Here is a 17,183-nt window from a genome sequence, read left to right on the forward strand (position 1 = left end):
CCTTGCAAAGGGTGTGAAATGTTTCCCCACCCTGTGTGACAGAGCTCTGTTGATCTATTTTATAAGCCTAAACGTGGCCTCACAAAAGCTGCCGATGGAAAAGACCAGTTTGGAAATCGAGTCCTATCTCTCTGCCAGGGCAGCAGAATCCCCTTCGGTTCTTTTTGATCAGGAGAGTTGGAAATATTGCAGCTCTCCCAGCTTCCCAGTAGAGATTATTCTGCATTCTGATTGAGCTCACTGTCAGGCTGTGTGTGTGTGTGTTTGGTGTGCAGTTGGCATTGTGTGTGTACTGTGCCTTCTCTGTGTGTGTGCATTAGGCACTCTGTGTGTGCATGTGGTGGGGGTTACGGTGGAGCTGAATATCAAGTGTTGGCAGATGTGTGCCTATTGCCCTACCCAGTGCTCTGGCTGGCGTCCCCCTTCCTCCCAGTGCAGGGCTCCTTGTGTGATCATAGAATCATAGGACTGGAAGGGGCCTCGAGAAGTCATCTAGTCCAGTCCCCTGCACTCACAGCAGAACTGAGTATTATATAGAACATCCCTGACAGGTGTTTCTCTAACCTGCTCTTAAAAATCTCCAAAGTGGAGATTCCACAAACTTCTGAGGCAAGTTATTCCAGTGCATAGGCACCCTCACTGTTGGGATCTGTTTCCTAATGTCCAACCTAAACCACCCTTACTGCAATTGAAATTCATGGGTTCTTGTGCTATCCTCCCTCCGCACGCACACACACACACACACACACTTTTGCAATTTTATTCCTAATTTTATTCCTAAAACTCTGTGTAACTGGTTGGGTCACAGAAACCCCTTTGGAACTGCTACCCAATGTCCTGAGATGTGAAGTTGAACATTTCACCCTCTAGGTGGATGCCTCGAGCCACCAGCTTATAAAATCATTCTCTCTCGCTGGCCCTGTCATGCTTCCCATGTTTTCTCCACTGATCTCAGTTGGCGGCTGCAGACCTTGTAGGAATAGAAAAAATAATAATAATAACAATACAATAAAGAACAATACTCCCATGGGCTCTGCAAAATTACTTTGTAATGGGCTGGGAATTGAATTAGCCTATTTCCATTCCCCATTCCCCACCACTAAACAGATTCAAAAATTGGTTAGGAGTTTATTCATTGCTTTCCTCAAGGCGTCCTTCACCTCCGTGTTCCTCAGGCTGTAGATGAGGGGATTCAACATGGGGATCACCAGCATGTAAAACACTGAGGTCACTTTGTCTGTGTCCATGGAATAGCTGGATGTGGGACGTAAATACATGAAGAAGAGGGTGCCAAAATACAGGACCACAGAGGTCAAGTGGAAAGTGCAGGTGGAGAAGGGTTTGTGCTGGCCCTCGGCAGAGCGGATCTGCAGGATGGTGGAGATGATATAGCCATAGGAGAGGAGGACAGTCACAAAGCTGATCACTTGAATGCAGCTCATGGAAGCAAAGATCACAATCTCATTGACATGGATGTCAGAACAGGAGAGCGCCAGCAGTGGGAGGATGTCACAGAAGAAATTATTGATAATGTTGGAGCTGCAGAATGACAGTCGAAATATACAACACGTGATTATCATTGAATCCACCACCCCCACAGTGTACACCCCAGCCACCAGCTGTTTACAAAGCTGCCTGGACATGGTGACCGTATAGAGCAGCGGGTTACAGATGGCCACATAACGGTCATACGCCATCACAGCCAGCAAGAGGCACTCAACATCTGCAAAAATTATAGAGAGATACATTTGCACAGAGCAGGCAGTGTAAGAAATACTTTTCCTCTCGGCTAAGATATTCAGCAGCATCTTAGGGGAAATTATTGAGGAAATGCAGAGGTCACAGAAAGACAAATTCCTGAGGAAAAAGTACATGGGGGTGTGGAGTTGGGGATCAATCGTGATTAACAAGATCATCCCCCCGTTCCCCACCAGGGTGATACCATAAATCAGTAGGAACACTGCAAACAGGGGAACCTGCAGCTCCGGACGATCTGTCAGTCGTGAGAGAATGAACTCAGTCGCCTCCGAGTGATTTCCCTCTTCCATTACCTCTGAACAGAGATCAGGCTGCTACATAGATGTGGTCTGGTGGATGGTGCGGAAAACTGTCCCGTCTCTGTAATGAAGTAAGTGAAGATAAATAGAGATCAGTTTCTCAATGGACATCAGGACCCGCTCCAGAAAGGTCTTTGTACAGAGATCCAGATATTCACAGCTGGTCATTCCAGGTGTTTGATAAAATGCAGACACTGTTCAAACACAATGAGAGGCAGGTTAATCATGCCCCCCATACAAACACTCCTGTTCACTAATCCAAAGAGAAAACAGTAACTTGTGACTCTGCTGGGAGAGAATCAGTCTGAAGGGATTATTCCTTAGCTAAAGAAGCGGTGAGAGTAAAGGAGTGTCAATCTTTCCACCCTCTTTGGGCAAGGGGAGCTCTGTGATTTGGCATGTCCGTTTGGGGTGAAGTTGCGTTCTGTGCTAATTTAGCTGTTTGGCATTTACTTGAGCCTGTATGAAAACCCAGAGACAGAATGGGAAGCCCTGGCTTCAGTGACTAGGTAATTGCCTATTTTTTTCCAACCAAGGAGGTCGCTCCTTTAGCTGAAGGGGTAGGAGTTGGGGCTGAGGCTTTTAGTGCTGGAGGTCTGGAATTGAATACTTGCTAATCCCCATGGTGTCTGCGTGTGTGTATGTGTGACCGTAATTCAGGACAATAGCACGTACCTGATGAGAAGACAGAAAGAGATGTGTTCGTGTTTCCTCATCGACAGAAACTGCCTCTTTGGACCAATCGGAACGTTTTATACTGAGATGTGTGATCTATGGGACATGATTCCTGAAGAAACTGGGAATACCTGAGCTCAGAGAGACACAACACCTAATTAATGCATTCGGTGAACCAAAGCTACCCTCCCATAATTAGTGCCCTGGGGATTAATTTGACCTACACTTTCTTACTGTGTTATTAAATTATGCAATTTCTACCAGAGTTACAGAATATGAGGTGAGGGATATACTTCATCCTGCTGTTTCCAGTGCAAGCTGGGTACTGCGAAGACCTGATCCACAAAGGGTTTGTTTTTTTTTTTTTTGTGGAGACCAAAATCTTTTAGCTAAAAACTTAATATTTCAACTTGGAAGTACCACGGGGGTTCCTCAGATACCAAACACCACCAATCTCTTCCATGGGCCAGGCTCCCAGGCTGGACTACATCCCCCATGATGCATGATGGTCTCTCGTCTTGCTGAACTGCCCTGGAACATCACCAGAATCCCAAACCCATGGTTTAGGGAGGAGGGGAGTTTGGTGTTTTGATGGAAAGCTTATAATTTCCAGGGAAAAGATAATTTTTTGGAAAAAATAGTTAAATGGAAAATCCAATTTCCTATAGAAAAAAAAACTTCTCAAGAAAAATTTTCAACCACCTGAGCAACAAATTTGGAATCAAAGGATCAGAAAGTTAGATACAAGTGAAACGTACTAATTGTTTGCAGCTGTAGCTGATATCTTCTCAGTTATTCCTGGTTTCAGAATCACCTCATTGTCCTGGCCCCATTAGGTGGAATGTGAAACCTGTAAAACATGTAAGAGTGCTCCAGATTATCTCGCTATTTATAGCATGCCACTCACCATGTTATCTTACGTCCTTCCATTGCGAGGTTACTCCCCAATGTAGAAAAGATAGGTTCACTCCTTTTGCTTGATGGAGATCACATGATGACCAGAGGAGCTCAGGAGGAGACAACAGCATGCTACGGACTTCTGCAGTTCACAAAACTATCCCTCTTGCATGCATATTATCTGCACACAGAGCTCAGTTTAAGATGATAAATAAATCTATGAGTCAACTAAAATAGTCATGCTCTCATCGCAAATATCAATACATTTTTGATAATGTATGTGAAGTTATAAGATTACTCTCTGTCATGTTATTCATACATGTTCCAAACTGAGGCTGGCAAACTTGTCTCTCTTCAACAAAGAAATGTGTGCGCTGGTTAATCTAAATAGAAATGTACACAAAGTCCTGCTTCCTGAACACCACTAGAAAAAACAAACAACCGGCAATCTCTCTATCCAAAGTCTGTCACCCCAGGTCTCTGCCCAGGAAACACTATGCCCCCTCTAAGAGTCATGCTCATAACTCCTCCTCCTGGTTTCTGTGCCTCCTGTGACCCGGAGGTGCCTGGGGCAGTCCTCAGTGAAAATGCCAAGGTCAGGGCAGGCTGCAAAAAGGAGGATATTCCCCAAACTGGTGGTTAACACTCAAGATCTCTGCAGCATCTCTGCAGATGATGCTACAAAATATCTCCGAGCAGGCCAGCTCCCTTCTGATTCTTTTGTTAATTTTATTTATTTCCTATCATTTATAGTCCATGAAACAAAGTGTGGCATTGCACCCCATAATTCTTTATAGAAATATGCTTATGCATGTAAATATGACAAAACTGGAATATGTTTTATGGAGGCTAGGCCATGTAAGATATCTCTGCAAAGGTTATGATCTACTGGATAGATTCATCCTGTTTGTGTGCATGTAACATTTTTGTATTCAAAGTTATGAATATGTGTTATGTAATTGTTTGATTTTAAGTAGCCTCAGTGAAGCAGTTGGTCAGCTTCTGGAGAAAAGATTATTCTCTGTAAGTGCCCAATCAAGAAACACTTAGGCTAACAATGAACTTTTGAGAGATGCCAATTTTCCTGGGAATGTAGCTTTGTCCTGTAAGGAACTGAGTCATGCACGTACATGTGACTTGCCCATGTGACTCCAAAACTCCGTCTTGGAGCTGGATTCTCCATAGGAGAGGGGAAGGGGTTTCCACCCACAAGAGAGAGACTATATAAGCCCCTGTGGAAACCCCTCCATTTTGTCTTCAGCTCGCACAAAGGAGATCCCTGAAAGAAACTGGAACAAAGGACAGTAACTACAGGAGTGTGAGTGGTTGCTCAACCCAGACTAGGAGGAAGTCTAATCAGTAAAAGCGGCTTATTGGAACATCTCTGAGGGTGAGATTTACCTCCATTTAGTTTTTACTGTATTAGGCTTAGACTTGCGTGTTTTATTTTGTTTGGTAATTTACTTTGTTCTGTCTGTTATTACTTGGAACCACTTAAATCCTACTTTCTGTATTTAATAAAATCACTTTTTACTTATTAATTAACCCAGTGAATGTATTAATACCTGGGGGAGCATACAGCAGTGCATAACTATCTATCAGTGTTACAAAGGGTGAACAAATTATGAGTTTTCACTGTATAATTTTTATACAGAGTAAAACTGATTTATTTCTGGTTTGGACCCCATTGGGAGCTGAGCATCTGAGTGTTAGAGTCAGGAACACTTCTTAAGGTGAGCCTTGGGCAGGACAAGGGACACACACCTTCCTTCACTTGACATTCAGCTCCACTGTACCCTCCACCACATGTACACACATAGTCCCTGATGCACACCAAACACACACACAGGCACACAGACAGAGTGCCTGCTACACACACACAGCCTGACACTGAGCTCAGTCAGAATGCAGAATAATCTCTACTGGGAAGCTGGAACAGCTGGACTATTTCCAACTCGCCTGAACAGAAAGAACCGAAGGGGATTCTGCTGCCCTGGCAGAGAGATAGGACTAGATTTCCCAACTGGTCTTTTCCATCAGCAGCTTCTCTGAGGCCTGGTTTATGCTTAAAAATTAGATCAACAGAGCTCTGTCACACAGGGAGGGGAAACTTTTCACACCCTGTGCAAGGCAGTTAGCTTGTACTGACCCCCTGTGTCATTCTTCCATTGACCTATCACTGCCTCTCGGGGACGTGGATTAACTACGTCGATGGAAAAACCCTTCCATCACTGTGGAAATCATCTACCCTACAGCACTGCTGCACACCATAGCTGAGTCAATGTAGTAGCCTTAGAATCGATATTCCTTGAATCGATGGGGGAGTTTTCCCCCTTCCTCTTAAAGCTATTTCTCTCTCCTTTTCATGTCACTCTTCTCCCTCCCTTGGTAAAGCTCTTTCCTTCTTTTGTTAAGTTGGTCATCTCTCCAAATGCCTCTTTATGTAATTGCCCAGCGTTGGGACACAACAGTGTCTAGAAATGGGTGAATTTCTTCTGGACTAATCATTTATTGTCAAAAATAATACTGTTTGGATTCACCTGAAACTCTTCACAATTGTGTTACAAATACTCCTAATAGCTTTGTCCCAGAACACTGTGTGTGCGCAGGGGGAGGATTTAGGTGCCGGTCGCAACGCAGCCACCGTAGGAGGCGGTGGTGGTCCTTCTCTTTGTAATTTTTAGCCCAAGAGTTAGGGTGTTCACTCGTGAGGTAGGAGATACAGGTTTAATTCCCCCTTCTGTCCAGTGCCGGGCAAAGCTCAGTGTGACATTGCACTCCATATGCTTTATAAAATATGCTTATGAATAAGACATAACTGGAATATTCTTCATGCTAAGTGCCCCATGTAACATATCATTATAAAGGTTATAATCTACTAAATGTGTTCATCCTATTTCTTTATATGGATTATTTCTATGTCTGGAGTTAGGAGAATAACCTATAAACTTGTATTACTGATGTAGACATTTTAAGTGGAGGCCATTAAAGGTGCTTCAGAATAAATGAACTGTGAATGGCTCTGTTTACCTTCCTGTGTACCTGTGGGAGAACCCAAGACCATGTCACCAGATAGTGAGCTCCATCTTGAAGCTTAAATCCTACCTTTTATACTTAATAAAATCACTTTTGTATATTTGTAAATTCAGTGCAAGTAATTGTTACCTGGGGGGCAAACAGCTGTGCATATGTCTCTTGCAGTGATATAGAGGGCAAACATTTATCATTTTACCCTGTATAACCTTTATACAAAGTAAAATGGATTTATTTGGGATTTAGATTCCACTGGTAGCTGGGTGTCTGTGTGCTGGAGACAGGTGTCCTGCTGAGGTGGTTTCAGTCTAGATCTGCAGTTTTCCGGATGTGGCCCAGACCCTCAGTCTGTGTTGCACCTGGCTAGCGTGTCTGGCTCGACAAGGCAGGGTTCTGGAGGCCCAGCCTGGCAGGGGAAAATGGACTCAGAGGTAATTTCAGCACATTAGGTGACAGTCCCCAAAAAATCACAATCTTTACTCACCAAGCAGGAAGGGAAGCAAACAAAGCCCAAAAAGGTGAGAAAAAAGCAGCACAGAACATCCTTCTACATACACATTTTGTCCTCTGGTAACCAGGAGGAAATGTTTCTGAAAGGGGGAATAGGATTCTAAAAAGAAGATGGAGACATCCCAAGGCGCTGTGTTCTCTCTCTCTCTCTCTCTCTCTCTCTGCCCATTGATTCACTGCATCTGAAGTGATAAAGGAAGCAGCCATTGGACTGGGGGATGGATCATGACTGAAGATGTTTGGTCAGTAAGACTGCTGAAAGCATGTGGTGAGGAAATTTTAGCATTACATTTCACATCATTTGTTAACATAGGCAGAAGTTGCATTCCAGCTTTATTTTTCTTGTAACCATGTCTAACTTCTATGCCTCATTATTTGCACTCAGTTAAAATCTCTCTTTGTGTTCAACAAACTTTGTTTTATTGTTTTATCTAATCCAGTGTGTTTAAATAGAAGTGTCTGAGAAGCTAACTGGCAGGCATGTTAGTTTTATTAAAGAAATAATGGACAGTGTAGCGTGTATTGTCCAGGAGAGGGCTGGGGAGCACAGGACATACATTTCAGGAGGCAAATAGAAGAGTGGGGAGTGTGTTGGGGTCAATGTGCAGGATAACCCAGGGTAGTGAGAGCCTGAGTGTAACCCAACTATTCCTGGCCAGGCTGCAGTTACACATACATGCTCAGGGTGTGATTTGCATGCTAGATGGATGTTTGTGGGTGGCGCCGGTGGAAGCTACTTCAGCAAGGCATTGCAAGGTTGCAGGCAGGTGTGACACAGCTCCTGATTAGTCTGGGTTGGACCATGGTATGTTACAGCCACCAACCTAGGATATATCCCAGTAACACCAAAGGTGTGGTGCTGACTGACAGCAGTGTTCGATTGACATGAAAGGGTGAGGTCCCCACAGGGATGGGCCCATGCACTGATCCATGGCTGCAGATGTACAAGGCCATTGTGGTCATCACCTACCTCTAAGGGGATACACAGCAGGTGCAGTGATGACTCTTCCCTTCTTCACTGTGGTAGCAGAAATTATCCCGCATGGGTGTGCAGGCTTGGCTGGTATTATTGTGCTCCAGGGAATGTTGGTGCCCCCTTCTCCAAAGTGGTACCCACCTGTGAGGCACTGCAGGGTTGATTGTATTAGGAGGAAAAATTGATGATCCAAGTCAGCTACATTCTTTTGTATAATCTGTTGGGGAAGGGGTGACAAAGAAGGGACGCAAAGTCCTCCTTCCCTGAACAAAAGTAGAAACAACCAACAGCCAGCAATCTCTGTATTCAGAAACTCCCAAGTCTGTCACTCCAGGTCTGTGCCCAGGAAACACTATGCCCCTACTTCCTCTAGGAACTTACAACTCCTCCTCCTGCCTTCTGTGGCTCCTGTGACTTGGAGGTGCCTGGGGCAGTCCTCACTGAAAATACAAAGGTCAGGGCAGGTTGCAAAAAGGAGGATTTTCCGCAAACTGGTGGTTAACAGAGATCTCTGCAGCATCTCTGCAGATGCTGCTACAAAATATCTCCGAGCAGGCCAGCTCCCTTCTGATTCTTTTGTTAATTTTATTTATTTCCTATAACTTATAGTCCGTGAAACAGAATGTGACGTTGCACCCCATAATGCTTTATAGAAATATGCTTGTGACTGTAAATATGACATAACTGGAATATGTTTTATGCCAAATATGCCATGTAACATATCTCTGCAAAGGTTATAATCTACTAGATACATGCATACAAATTGTATGAATATATCAATTTTGTATTCAAAGTTATGAGTATTGGCTATGTACTTGTTTGATTTTAGGTAGCCTCTGTGAAGCAGTTAGTCAGCTTCTTGAGAAAAGATTACTCTCAGTAAGTGCCAAATCAAGAAACACTTAACCTAAGAATGAACATTGTGAGATGGCAATCCACATGTGAGCGATCCTGGGAATGTGGAATTGGCCTGTGAGGAACTGAGTCATGCATGGACATGTGACTTGCCCATGTGACTCCAAAACTCCATCTTGGAGCTGGATTCTGCTAGGAGTTGGGAAGGGGTTTCCACCCACAAGAGAGAGACTATATAAGCCCCTGGGGAAACCCCTCCATTTTGTCTTCAGCTAGCACAAGAGAGAGCCTCTCCACCCCAAGGAGATCCCGGAAAGAAATTGAACAAAGGACAGTAACTAGAGGGGTGTGAGTGATTACTGGACTTAGACTAGGAGAAAGTCTAGTCTGTAAAAGAGACTTATTGGAATGTCTCTGTTGGTGAGATTTACCTGCATTTAGTTTTTACTGTATTAGGCTTAGACTTACATGTTTTATTTTATTTTGTATGGTAATTTACTTTGTTCTGTCTATTATTGCTTGGAACCACTTAAATCCTACTTTTGTATTTCATAAAATCACTTTTTACTAATTAAGTAATCCAGAGTATGTATTAATACCTGGGGGGGAGGGGAAGGGGCAAACAGCTGTACATATCTCTCTATCAGTGTCATAGAGGGCGAACAATTCATGAGTTTACCAAATATGAATGTTATAGAGGGTCAAATGGATTTATTGGGGTTTGGAGCACATTGGGAGCTGGACATCTGAGTGCTGGAGAAAGGAGCACTTATTAAGCTGTTTTCAGTTAAACCTGCAGCTTGTGCGGGACGTGGTTAAGACTTAGATCTGTGTTTGCAGCCGGGAATCGTGCCTGGCTCAAACAAGATAAGGGACTGAATCCCAAGATGGTAGGCAAAACAGGCTCAGAGGTAGTCTAGGCACGTCAGGTGGCAGTCCCAAAGGGGTTTTGAGATGCAACCCGTCACACAGAGTTTAAGAATAAAATTGCAAAACAATGTAGTGGGAGTAGGGGAAGGATGGGACAAGGACTGATGGACCTCAATTGCAGCAATGGCGGTTTAGGTTGGGCATTAGGAAAAATATCCCAAGAGTGAGGGTGACTAAGCCCTGGAAGAACTTGACCAGGAAGGTTGTGGACTCTAAACCATTGAAGATTTTATAAGAGCACCTGTCAGGGAGATAGGACTAGATTTTCCAACTGTTCTTTTTCATCAGCAGCTTCTCTGAGGCCTGGTTTATGCTTAAAAATTAGTTCAACAGAGCCCTGTCGCACTAGGTGGGGAAATTTTTCACACCCTGTGCAAGGCAGTTAGCTTGTACTGACCCTCAGGGTCATTCTTCCATTGACTGAGCTACTGCCTCTCAGACTCATGGATTAACTACAATGATGGAAAAACCATTCCATCAATGTGGAAAGCATCTACACTATGGCGCTGCTGCACATCATAGCTGAGTCAATGTAATGGCCTGAGGAAAGACATTCCCTGAATCAATGGGGGAGTTTCCCCCTTTCTATTAAAGCAATTTCCATCATTCTTCTCCCTCCCTTGGTAAAGCTCTTTCTTTCTTTTGAAAGTAAATATGTTCAGAAAAGTTGAAATTCCTCCTCTCAGAATAGTTCCTTCCTTCCCCTTCCATGAATGTCATTTCAATTAAAGGCCAAAATGCTCTGAAACTGACTTGTTTGCCCATCATGTGGTGGTACCACTTTGTTTTCCCTCCCTTCACTAACAATGAGTTGAGGACGGAAGAACTACCTGCTCAGAACCCTAAAAGCAGAACCGTAAAATCAAGAGTTGAATCATTTCCCTGTTTGCTAACCACACCAACGTTACCCTTAATACTCTGGAGCTGCTTCCTGGGATGACTTTGAGATTCCCTCCCTGCAGCATCTTTGCTCCCAGGACAACGGGTATGCACAGCACATGCAATTCATATTGTTGTTTGTGTCTTTCCTTGTGGAAATGGAACACAGAGGGCCAGAGAATCATCTGGTCTCTGTCGCTGTCACTCCCGTGAGACCTTTTGAATATAATACGAAACTGAGGTGACTGTATTTGACGTCATCTGTTGCAAACTGGTGGTTAACATTGAAGATCTCTGCAGCTGCTGCAAAATAGTATCTCCAAGCATGTCACCCCCCTCCCTCCCTCCTGTCATTTGGTGTGCTGTTTTCCCAGCCAGCCTGGGCCTCCAGAACCCTGCCTTGTTGAGCCAAACACGTTAGCCTGCTGCAACACAGACCCAGGGTCCGGGCCACACCCCCAAAACTGCAGATCTGGACTGAAACCAGCTCAGCAGGATACCTGTCTCCAGCACACAGACACCCAGCTCCCAAAGGGATCTAAACCCCAAATAAATCCATTTTACTCTGTATAAAGCTGGTTAATGGTTATTTAATTAGTTATCCACAGTAGAACAACTTTGAAAGGAGAGACTGAGAGAAAATTTCTGAACATATTTACCCATCAAGAGAAGGAAAGAGCTTTACAAGGGAGGGAGAAGAATGATGGAAAAGGAGAGAAAAATCGCTTTAATGGGAAGGGGGAACCCCCCCCCATCAAGTCAGGGAATGTCTATCCTCAGGCCATTACATTGACTCAGCTATGGTGTGCAGCAGCGCCACAGTGTAGATGCTTTTCACATTGATGGGAGGGTTTTTTCCTTCGATGTAGTTAATCCACGTCTCCGAGAGGCAGTAGCTCAGTCAATGGAAAAATGACACTTAGGGTCAGCACATGCTAACTGCCTTGCACAGGGTGTGAAAAATTTCCCCTCCCTGTGCGACAGAGCTCTGTTGATCTATTTTTTCAGGCCTTCAAAAAGCTGTTGATGGAAAAGACCAGTTGGGAAATCCAGTCCTATCTCCCTGCCAGGGCAGCAGAATCCCCTTCGGTTCTTTTTGTTCAGGCAAGTTGAAAATATTCCAGCCCTCCCAGCTGATTGAGCTCAGTGTCAGGCTGTGTGTGTGTGTGTTTGGTGTGCAGTTGGCACTGTGTGTGTTGTGTGTAGTGGGAGGTACAGTGGAGCTGAGTATCAAGTGTTGGCAGGTGTGTGTCCCTCGCCCTGCCCAGTGCTCTGGCTGGCGTCCCCCCTCCTCCAAGTGCAGGGCTTCTAGTGCTTTCATAGAATCATAGGACTGGAAAGGACCTTGAGAGGTCATCTATTCCACTCCCCTGCACTCACAGCACAACTGAGTATTATCTAGACCATCCCTGGCAGGTGTTTCTCTCACCTGCTCTTAAAAATCTCCAGTGGTGGAGATTCCACAAACTTCATAGGCAAGTTATTCCAGTGCATAGCCACCCTCACTGTTGGGATGTTTTTTCTAATGTCCAACCTAAACCATCCTTCCATGGGTTCTTGTGCTATCCTCCCTCCGCGCGCGCGCGCACACACACACACACACACTCTTTTGCAATTTTATTCCTAAATTCTGTGTAACGGGTTGCATCACAGAAACCGCTTTGGAACTGCCACCCGCTGTCCTGAGACATGAAATTGAACATTTCACCCTCAAGGTGGATGCCCCTAGCAGCCAGCTTATAAAATCATTCTCTCTCTTTCTGGCCCTGTGATGCTTCCCATGTTTTGTACACTGATCTCAGTTGGGGCCTGCAGACCTTGAAGGAATACAAAAAAATTAATAATAATAAGAACAGTACAATAAAGAACAATACTCCAATGGGCTTTGTAATGGGCTGGGAACTGAATTCACCTGTTTCCACTCCCCATCAGTAAACCAGCACAGAGTTAAACAGATTCAAAAATTGGTTAGGCCTTTATTCATTGCTTTCCTCAGGGCATCCTTCACCTCCTTGTTCCTCAGGCTGTAGATGAGGGGGTTCAACATGGGGATCACCAGCGTGTAAAACACTGAGGTCACTTTGTCTGTGTCCATGGAATAGCTGGAGGTGGGACGTAAATACATGAAGAAGAGAGTGCCAAAATACAGGATGACTGAGGTCAAGTGGAAACTGCAGGTGGAGAAGGCTTTCTGCCGGCCCTCAGCAGAGCGTATCTGCAGGATGGTGGAGATGATATAGACATAGGAGAGGAGGACAGTCACAAAGCTGCTCACTGCAATGCAGCTCATGAAAGCAAACATCACAATCTCATTGACGTGGGTGTCAGAACAGGAGAGCGCCAACAGTGGGAGGACGTCACAGAAGAAATGATTGATGATGTTGGAGCTGCAGAATGACAGCTGAAATGTACAACACATGTATATCATTGAATCCACCACCCCCACAGCGTATATCCCAGCCACCAGCTGTTTACAACGGTGCCTAGACATGGTGACCATATAGAGCAGCGGGTTACAGATGGCCACATAACGGTCATATGCCATCACAGCCAGCAAGAGGCACTCAACATCTCCAAAAAAGAAAGAGAGATGCATCTGCAGAGCGCAGGCAGTGAAAGAAATGCTTTTCCTCTCAACGGAGAAATTCAGCAGCATCGGAGGGGAAATTATCAAGGAAATACAGAGGTCACAGAAAGACAAATTCCTGAGGAAAAAGTACATGGGGGTGTGGAGTCGGGGGTCGATTGTGATTAATAAGATCATCCCCCCATTCCCCACCAGGGTGACACCATAAATCAGTAGAAACACTCCAAAAAGGGGGACCTGCAGCTCCGGACTATCTGTCAGTCCTGAGAGAATGAACTCAGTCACCTCTGAGTGATTTCCCTCTTCCATCTCCTCTCAACAGAGATCAGGCAGCTACAGAGATGTTGGCAGGTGGATGGTGCAGAAAACCTGTCCCTTCTCTGTAATGAAGTAAGTGAAGATGAATGGAGATCAGTTTCTCAATGGACATCAGTACCCACTCAGGGAAGTTCTTAGTCCACAGAGCCAGATGTTCACAGCTGGTCATTCCAGGTGTTTGATAAAATGCACACTCTGTGCAAACACAATGACAGGCAGGTTAATCATGCCCCCCATACAAACACTCCTGTTCACTAATCCTAGCAACAAGTAGTGACTTGTGTCTCTGCTGTGAGAGAATCAGTATGAAAGGATTATTCCATCGCTAAAGAAGGGGTGAGAGTAAAGGAGTGTCAATCTTTCCACCCTCTTTGGGCAAGGGGAGCTCTGTGGCTTGGTATGTCTGTTTGGGGTAAATTTACTCACTGTGCTAATTTAGCTTTTTGGCATTTACTGGAGCCTGTATGAAAACCCAGCGACATCATGGGAAGTCCTGGCTTCAGTGACTAGGTAATTGCCTACTTTTTTCCAACCAAGGAGGTCGCTCCTTTAGCTGAAGGTGTAGGAGTTGGGGCTGAGGCATTAAGAGCTGGAGGTATTGAATTTAATGCCTGCTGATCCCCGTGGTGTCTGCGTGTGCATGTGACTGTAATTCAGGACAATAGCACGTACCTGCGGAGAAGAGAGAGAGAGAGATGTTTCATGTTTCCTCATCGACAGAAACTGACTCTTTGGGGCATTTGGGAAGTTTTATACTCAGATGTGTGATCTATGGGACATGATTCCAGAAGTAACTGGGAATACCTGAGCTCAGAGAGACATCACCTAATTAATGCATTCAGTGAACCAAAGCTACCCTCGGTTAATTGGTGCCCTGGGGATTAATTAGACCTACTCTTTTTTACTGTGTTATTAAATGATGCAAATTCTACCAGAGTTACAGAGTATGAGGTTAGGAGAATATTTCATCCTGCTGTTTTCAGTGCAAGCTGGATACTGTGTAGAGCTGATCTACAAAGGGTTTTTTTCTTTTGTGGAGACCAAAATCTATTAGCTAAAAATGTAATATTTCGACTTGGAAGTGCCATGGGGGTTCCTCAGATACCACACACCACCAATCTCTTCCATGGGCCAGGCTCCCAGGCTGGACTACATCCTCCACAATGCATGATGGTCTCTCCCCTTGCTGAACTGCCCTGGAACATCACCAGAGTCCCACAGCCATGGTTTAGGGAGGAGGGGAATTTGGTATTTTGATGGAAAGCTTATAATTTCCAGGGAAAAGATAATTTCTCAGAAAAAATAGTTCACTGGAAAATCCAATTTCCTATAAAAAAAAACTTCTCAAGAAAAATTTTCAACCACCTGAGCAACAAATTTGGAATCAAAGGACCAGAAAGTTAGATACAGGTGAAACATACTAATTGTTTGCAGCTGTAGCTGATATCTTCTCAGTTATTCGTGGTTTCAGAGTAACCTCATTGTCCTGGCCCCAGTAGGTGGAATGTAAAACCTGTAAAACATGTAAGAGTGCTCCAGATTATCTCGCTAATTATAGCATGCCAATCACCATGGTATGTTACATCCTTCCATTGCTAGGTTACTCCCCAAAGTAGAATCACAAAATCATAGAGTACCAGGGTTTAAGGGACCTCAGGAGGTCATCTAGTCCAACCCCCTGCTCAAAGCAGGACCAATCCCCAACTAAATCATCCCAGCCAGGGCTTTGTCAAGCCTGACCTTATCAGCCTCTAAGGAAGGAGATTCCACCACATCCCTAGGTAACCTATTCCAGTGCTTCGCCACCCTTCTCATGAAAAAGCTTTTCCTAATATTCAACCTAAACCTCCCCCACTGCAACTTGAGAACATTACTCCTTGTTCTGTCATCTTGTACCACTGAGAACAGTCTAGATCCATCCTCTTTGAAACCCCCTTTCAGGTAGTTGAAAGCAGCTATCAAATCCCCCCTCATTCTTCTCTTCCGCAGACTAAACAATCCCAGTTCCCTCAACCTCTGCTCAAAAGTCATGTATTCCAGACCCCTAATCATTTTTGTTGCCCTCTTCTGGACATTTTCCAATTTTTCCACATCCTTCTTGTAGTGTGGGGCCCAAAATTGGACACAGTACTCCAGATGAGGCCTCACCAATGTCGAATAGAGGGGAACGATCACGTCCCTCAATCTGCTGGCAATGCCCCTACTTATAAATCCCAAAATGCCATTGGCCTTCTTGGCAACAATGGCACACTGTGGACTCATATCCAGCTTCTTGTCCACTGTAAACCCTAGGTCCTTTTCTGCAGAACTGCTGCTGAGCCATTCGGTCAATAGTCTGTAGTGGTGCATGGGATTCTTCCATCCTAAGTGCAGGACTCTGCACTTGTCCTTGTTGAACCTCATCAGATTTCTTTTGGCCCAATGCTCTAATTTGTCTAGGGCCCTCTGTATCCTATCCCTACCCTCCAGCATATATACCTCTCCTCCCAGTTTAGTGTCATCTGCAAACTTGCTGAGGGTGCAATCCACACCATCCTCCAGTTCATTTATGAAGATACTGAACACAACTGGCCCGAGGACAGACCCTTGGGGCACTCCACTTGATACCGGCTGCCAACTAGAAATGGAGCCACTGATCACTCCCCATTGAGCCCGACGATCTAGCCAGCTTTCTATCCACCTTATAGTCCATTCATCCAGCCCATACTTCTTTAACTTGCTGGCAAGAATACTGTGGGAGACCGTGTAAGAACCCCTGATAAAGTCAAGGAACAACACGTCCACTGCTTTCCCCTCATCCACAGAGCCAGTTATCTCATCATAGAAGGCAATTAGATTAGTCAGGCATGACTTGCCGTTGGTGAATCCATGCTAACTGTTCCTGATCACTTTCCTCTCCTCTAAGTGCTTCAGAATTGAAAAGATAGGTTCACTCATTTTCTTTGATGGAGATCACATGATGACCAGAGGAGCTCAGGAGAAGACAACAGCGTGCTACGGACTTCTGCAATTCACAAAACTATCCCTCTTGCATGCATATTATCTGCACACAGAGCTCAGTTTAAGATGATAAATAAATCTATGAGTCAACTAAAATAGTCATGCTCTCATCGCAAATATTAATACATTTTTGATAATGTATGTGAAGTTATAAGATTACCCTCTATCATGTTATTCATAGATGTTCCAAACTGAGGCTGGCAAACTGCTCTCTTTTAAACAAAGAAATGTGTGCTCTGCTTAATTTTGTATCTAAGCTGTAAACAGAGTCGTTAAGCAGGAAGGGAAACAAACGTAGCCCAAAACGTTGAGGAAAAAGCAGCAGGGAACATCCTTCTACACAGAGTTTTTCTCTTCTGGTAAACAGGTGGAAATGTTTGTCAAAGTGGGGATAGCACTATAAAAAGAAGGGGCAGATATCCCAAGGCACCGCTCGCTCTCTCTCTCTGCCCGCTGAAACTGACTT

The 17,183-nt window shown here is 44.5% G+C and overlaps 2 protein-coding genes across 3 annotated transcripts; both read right to left on the minus strand.

The window, feature by feature from the left end:
* Positions 1–1,109: 1,109 nt before the first annotated feature.
* Positions 1,110–2,048, minus strand: LOC141989071 (olfactory receptor 5W2-like). Its single transcript, XM_074955318.1, has one exon. The coding sequence runs from the start codon at positions 2,046–2,048 to the stop codon at positions 1,110–1,112; it is 939 nt and encodes a 312-aa protein (XP_074811419.1).
* A 10,721-nt stretch (positions 2,049–12,769) lies between these two features.
* LOC141989864 (olfactory receptor 8U3-like) lies at positions 12,770–16,820 on the minus strand. 2 transcript variants are annotated; one of them, XM_074956785.1, is made up of 2 exons: positions 16,809–16,820; positions 12,770–13,699 (listed from the first exon to the last, which is right to left on the minus strand). In XM_074956785.1, the coding sequence occupies exons 1-2, from the start codon at positions 16,818–16,820 to the stop codon at positions 12,770–12,772; spliced, it is 942 nt and encodes a 313-aa protein (XP_074812886.1). The 2 variants fall into 2 exon arrangements, with proteins under 2 accessions (XP_074812886.1, XP_074812887.1); XM_074956786.1 differs by lacking the exon at positions 16,809–16,820 and having other exon boundaries at positions 12,770–13,708.
* Positions 16,821–17,183: the final 363 nt, after the last annotated feature.

This window comes from Natator depressus, chromosome 6, assembly GCF_965152275.1.
Source record: "Natator depressus isolate rNatDep1 chromosome 6, rNatDep2.hap1, whole genome shotgun sequence".
In the NCBI taxonomy this organism is placed as follows: Eukaryota; Metazoa; Chordata; order Testudines; family Cheloniidae; genus Natator; species Natator depressus.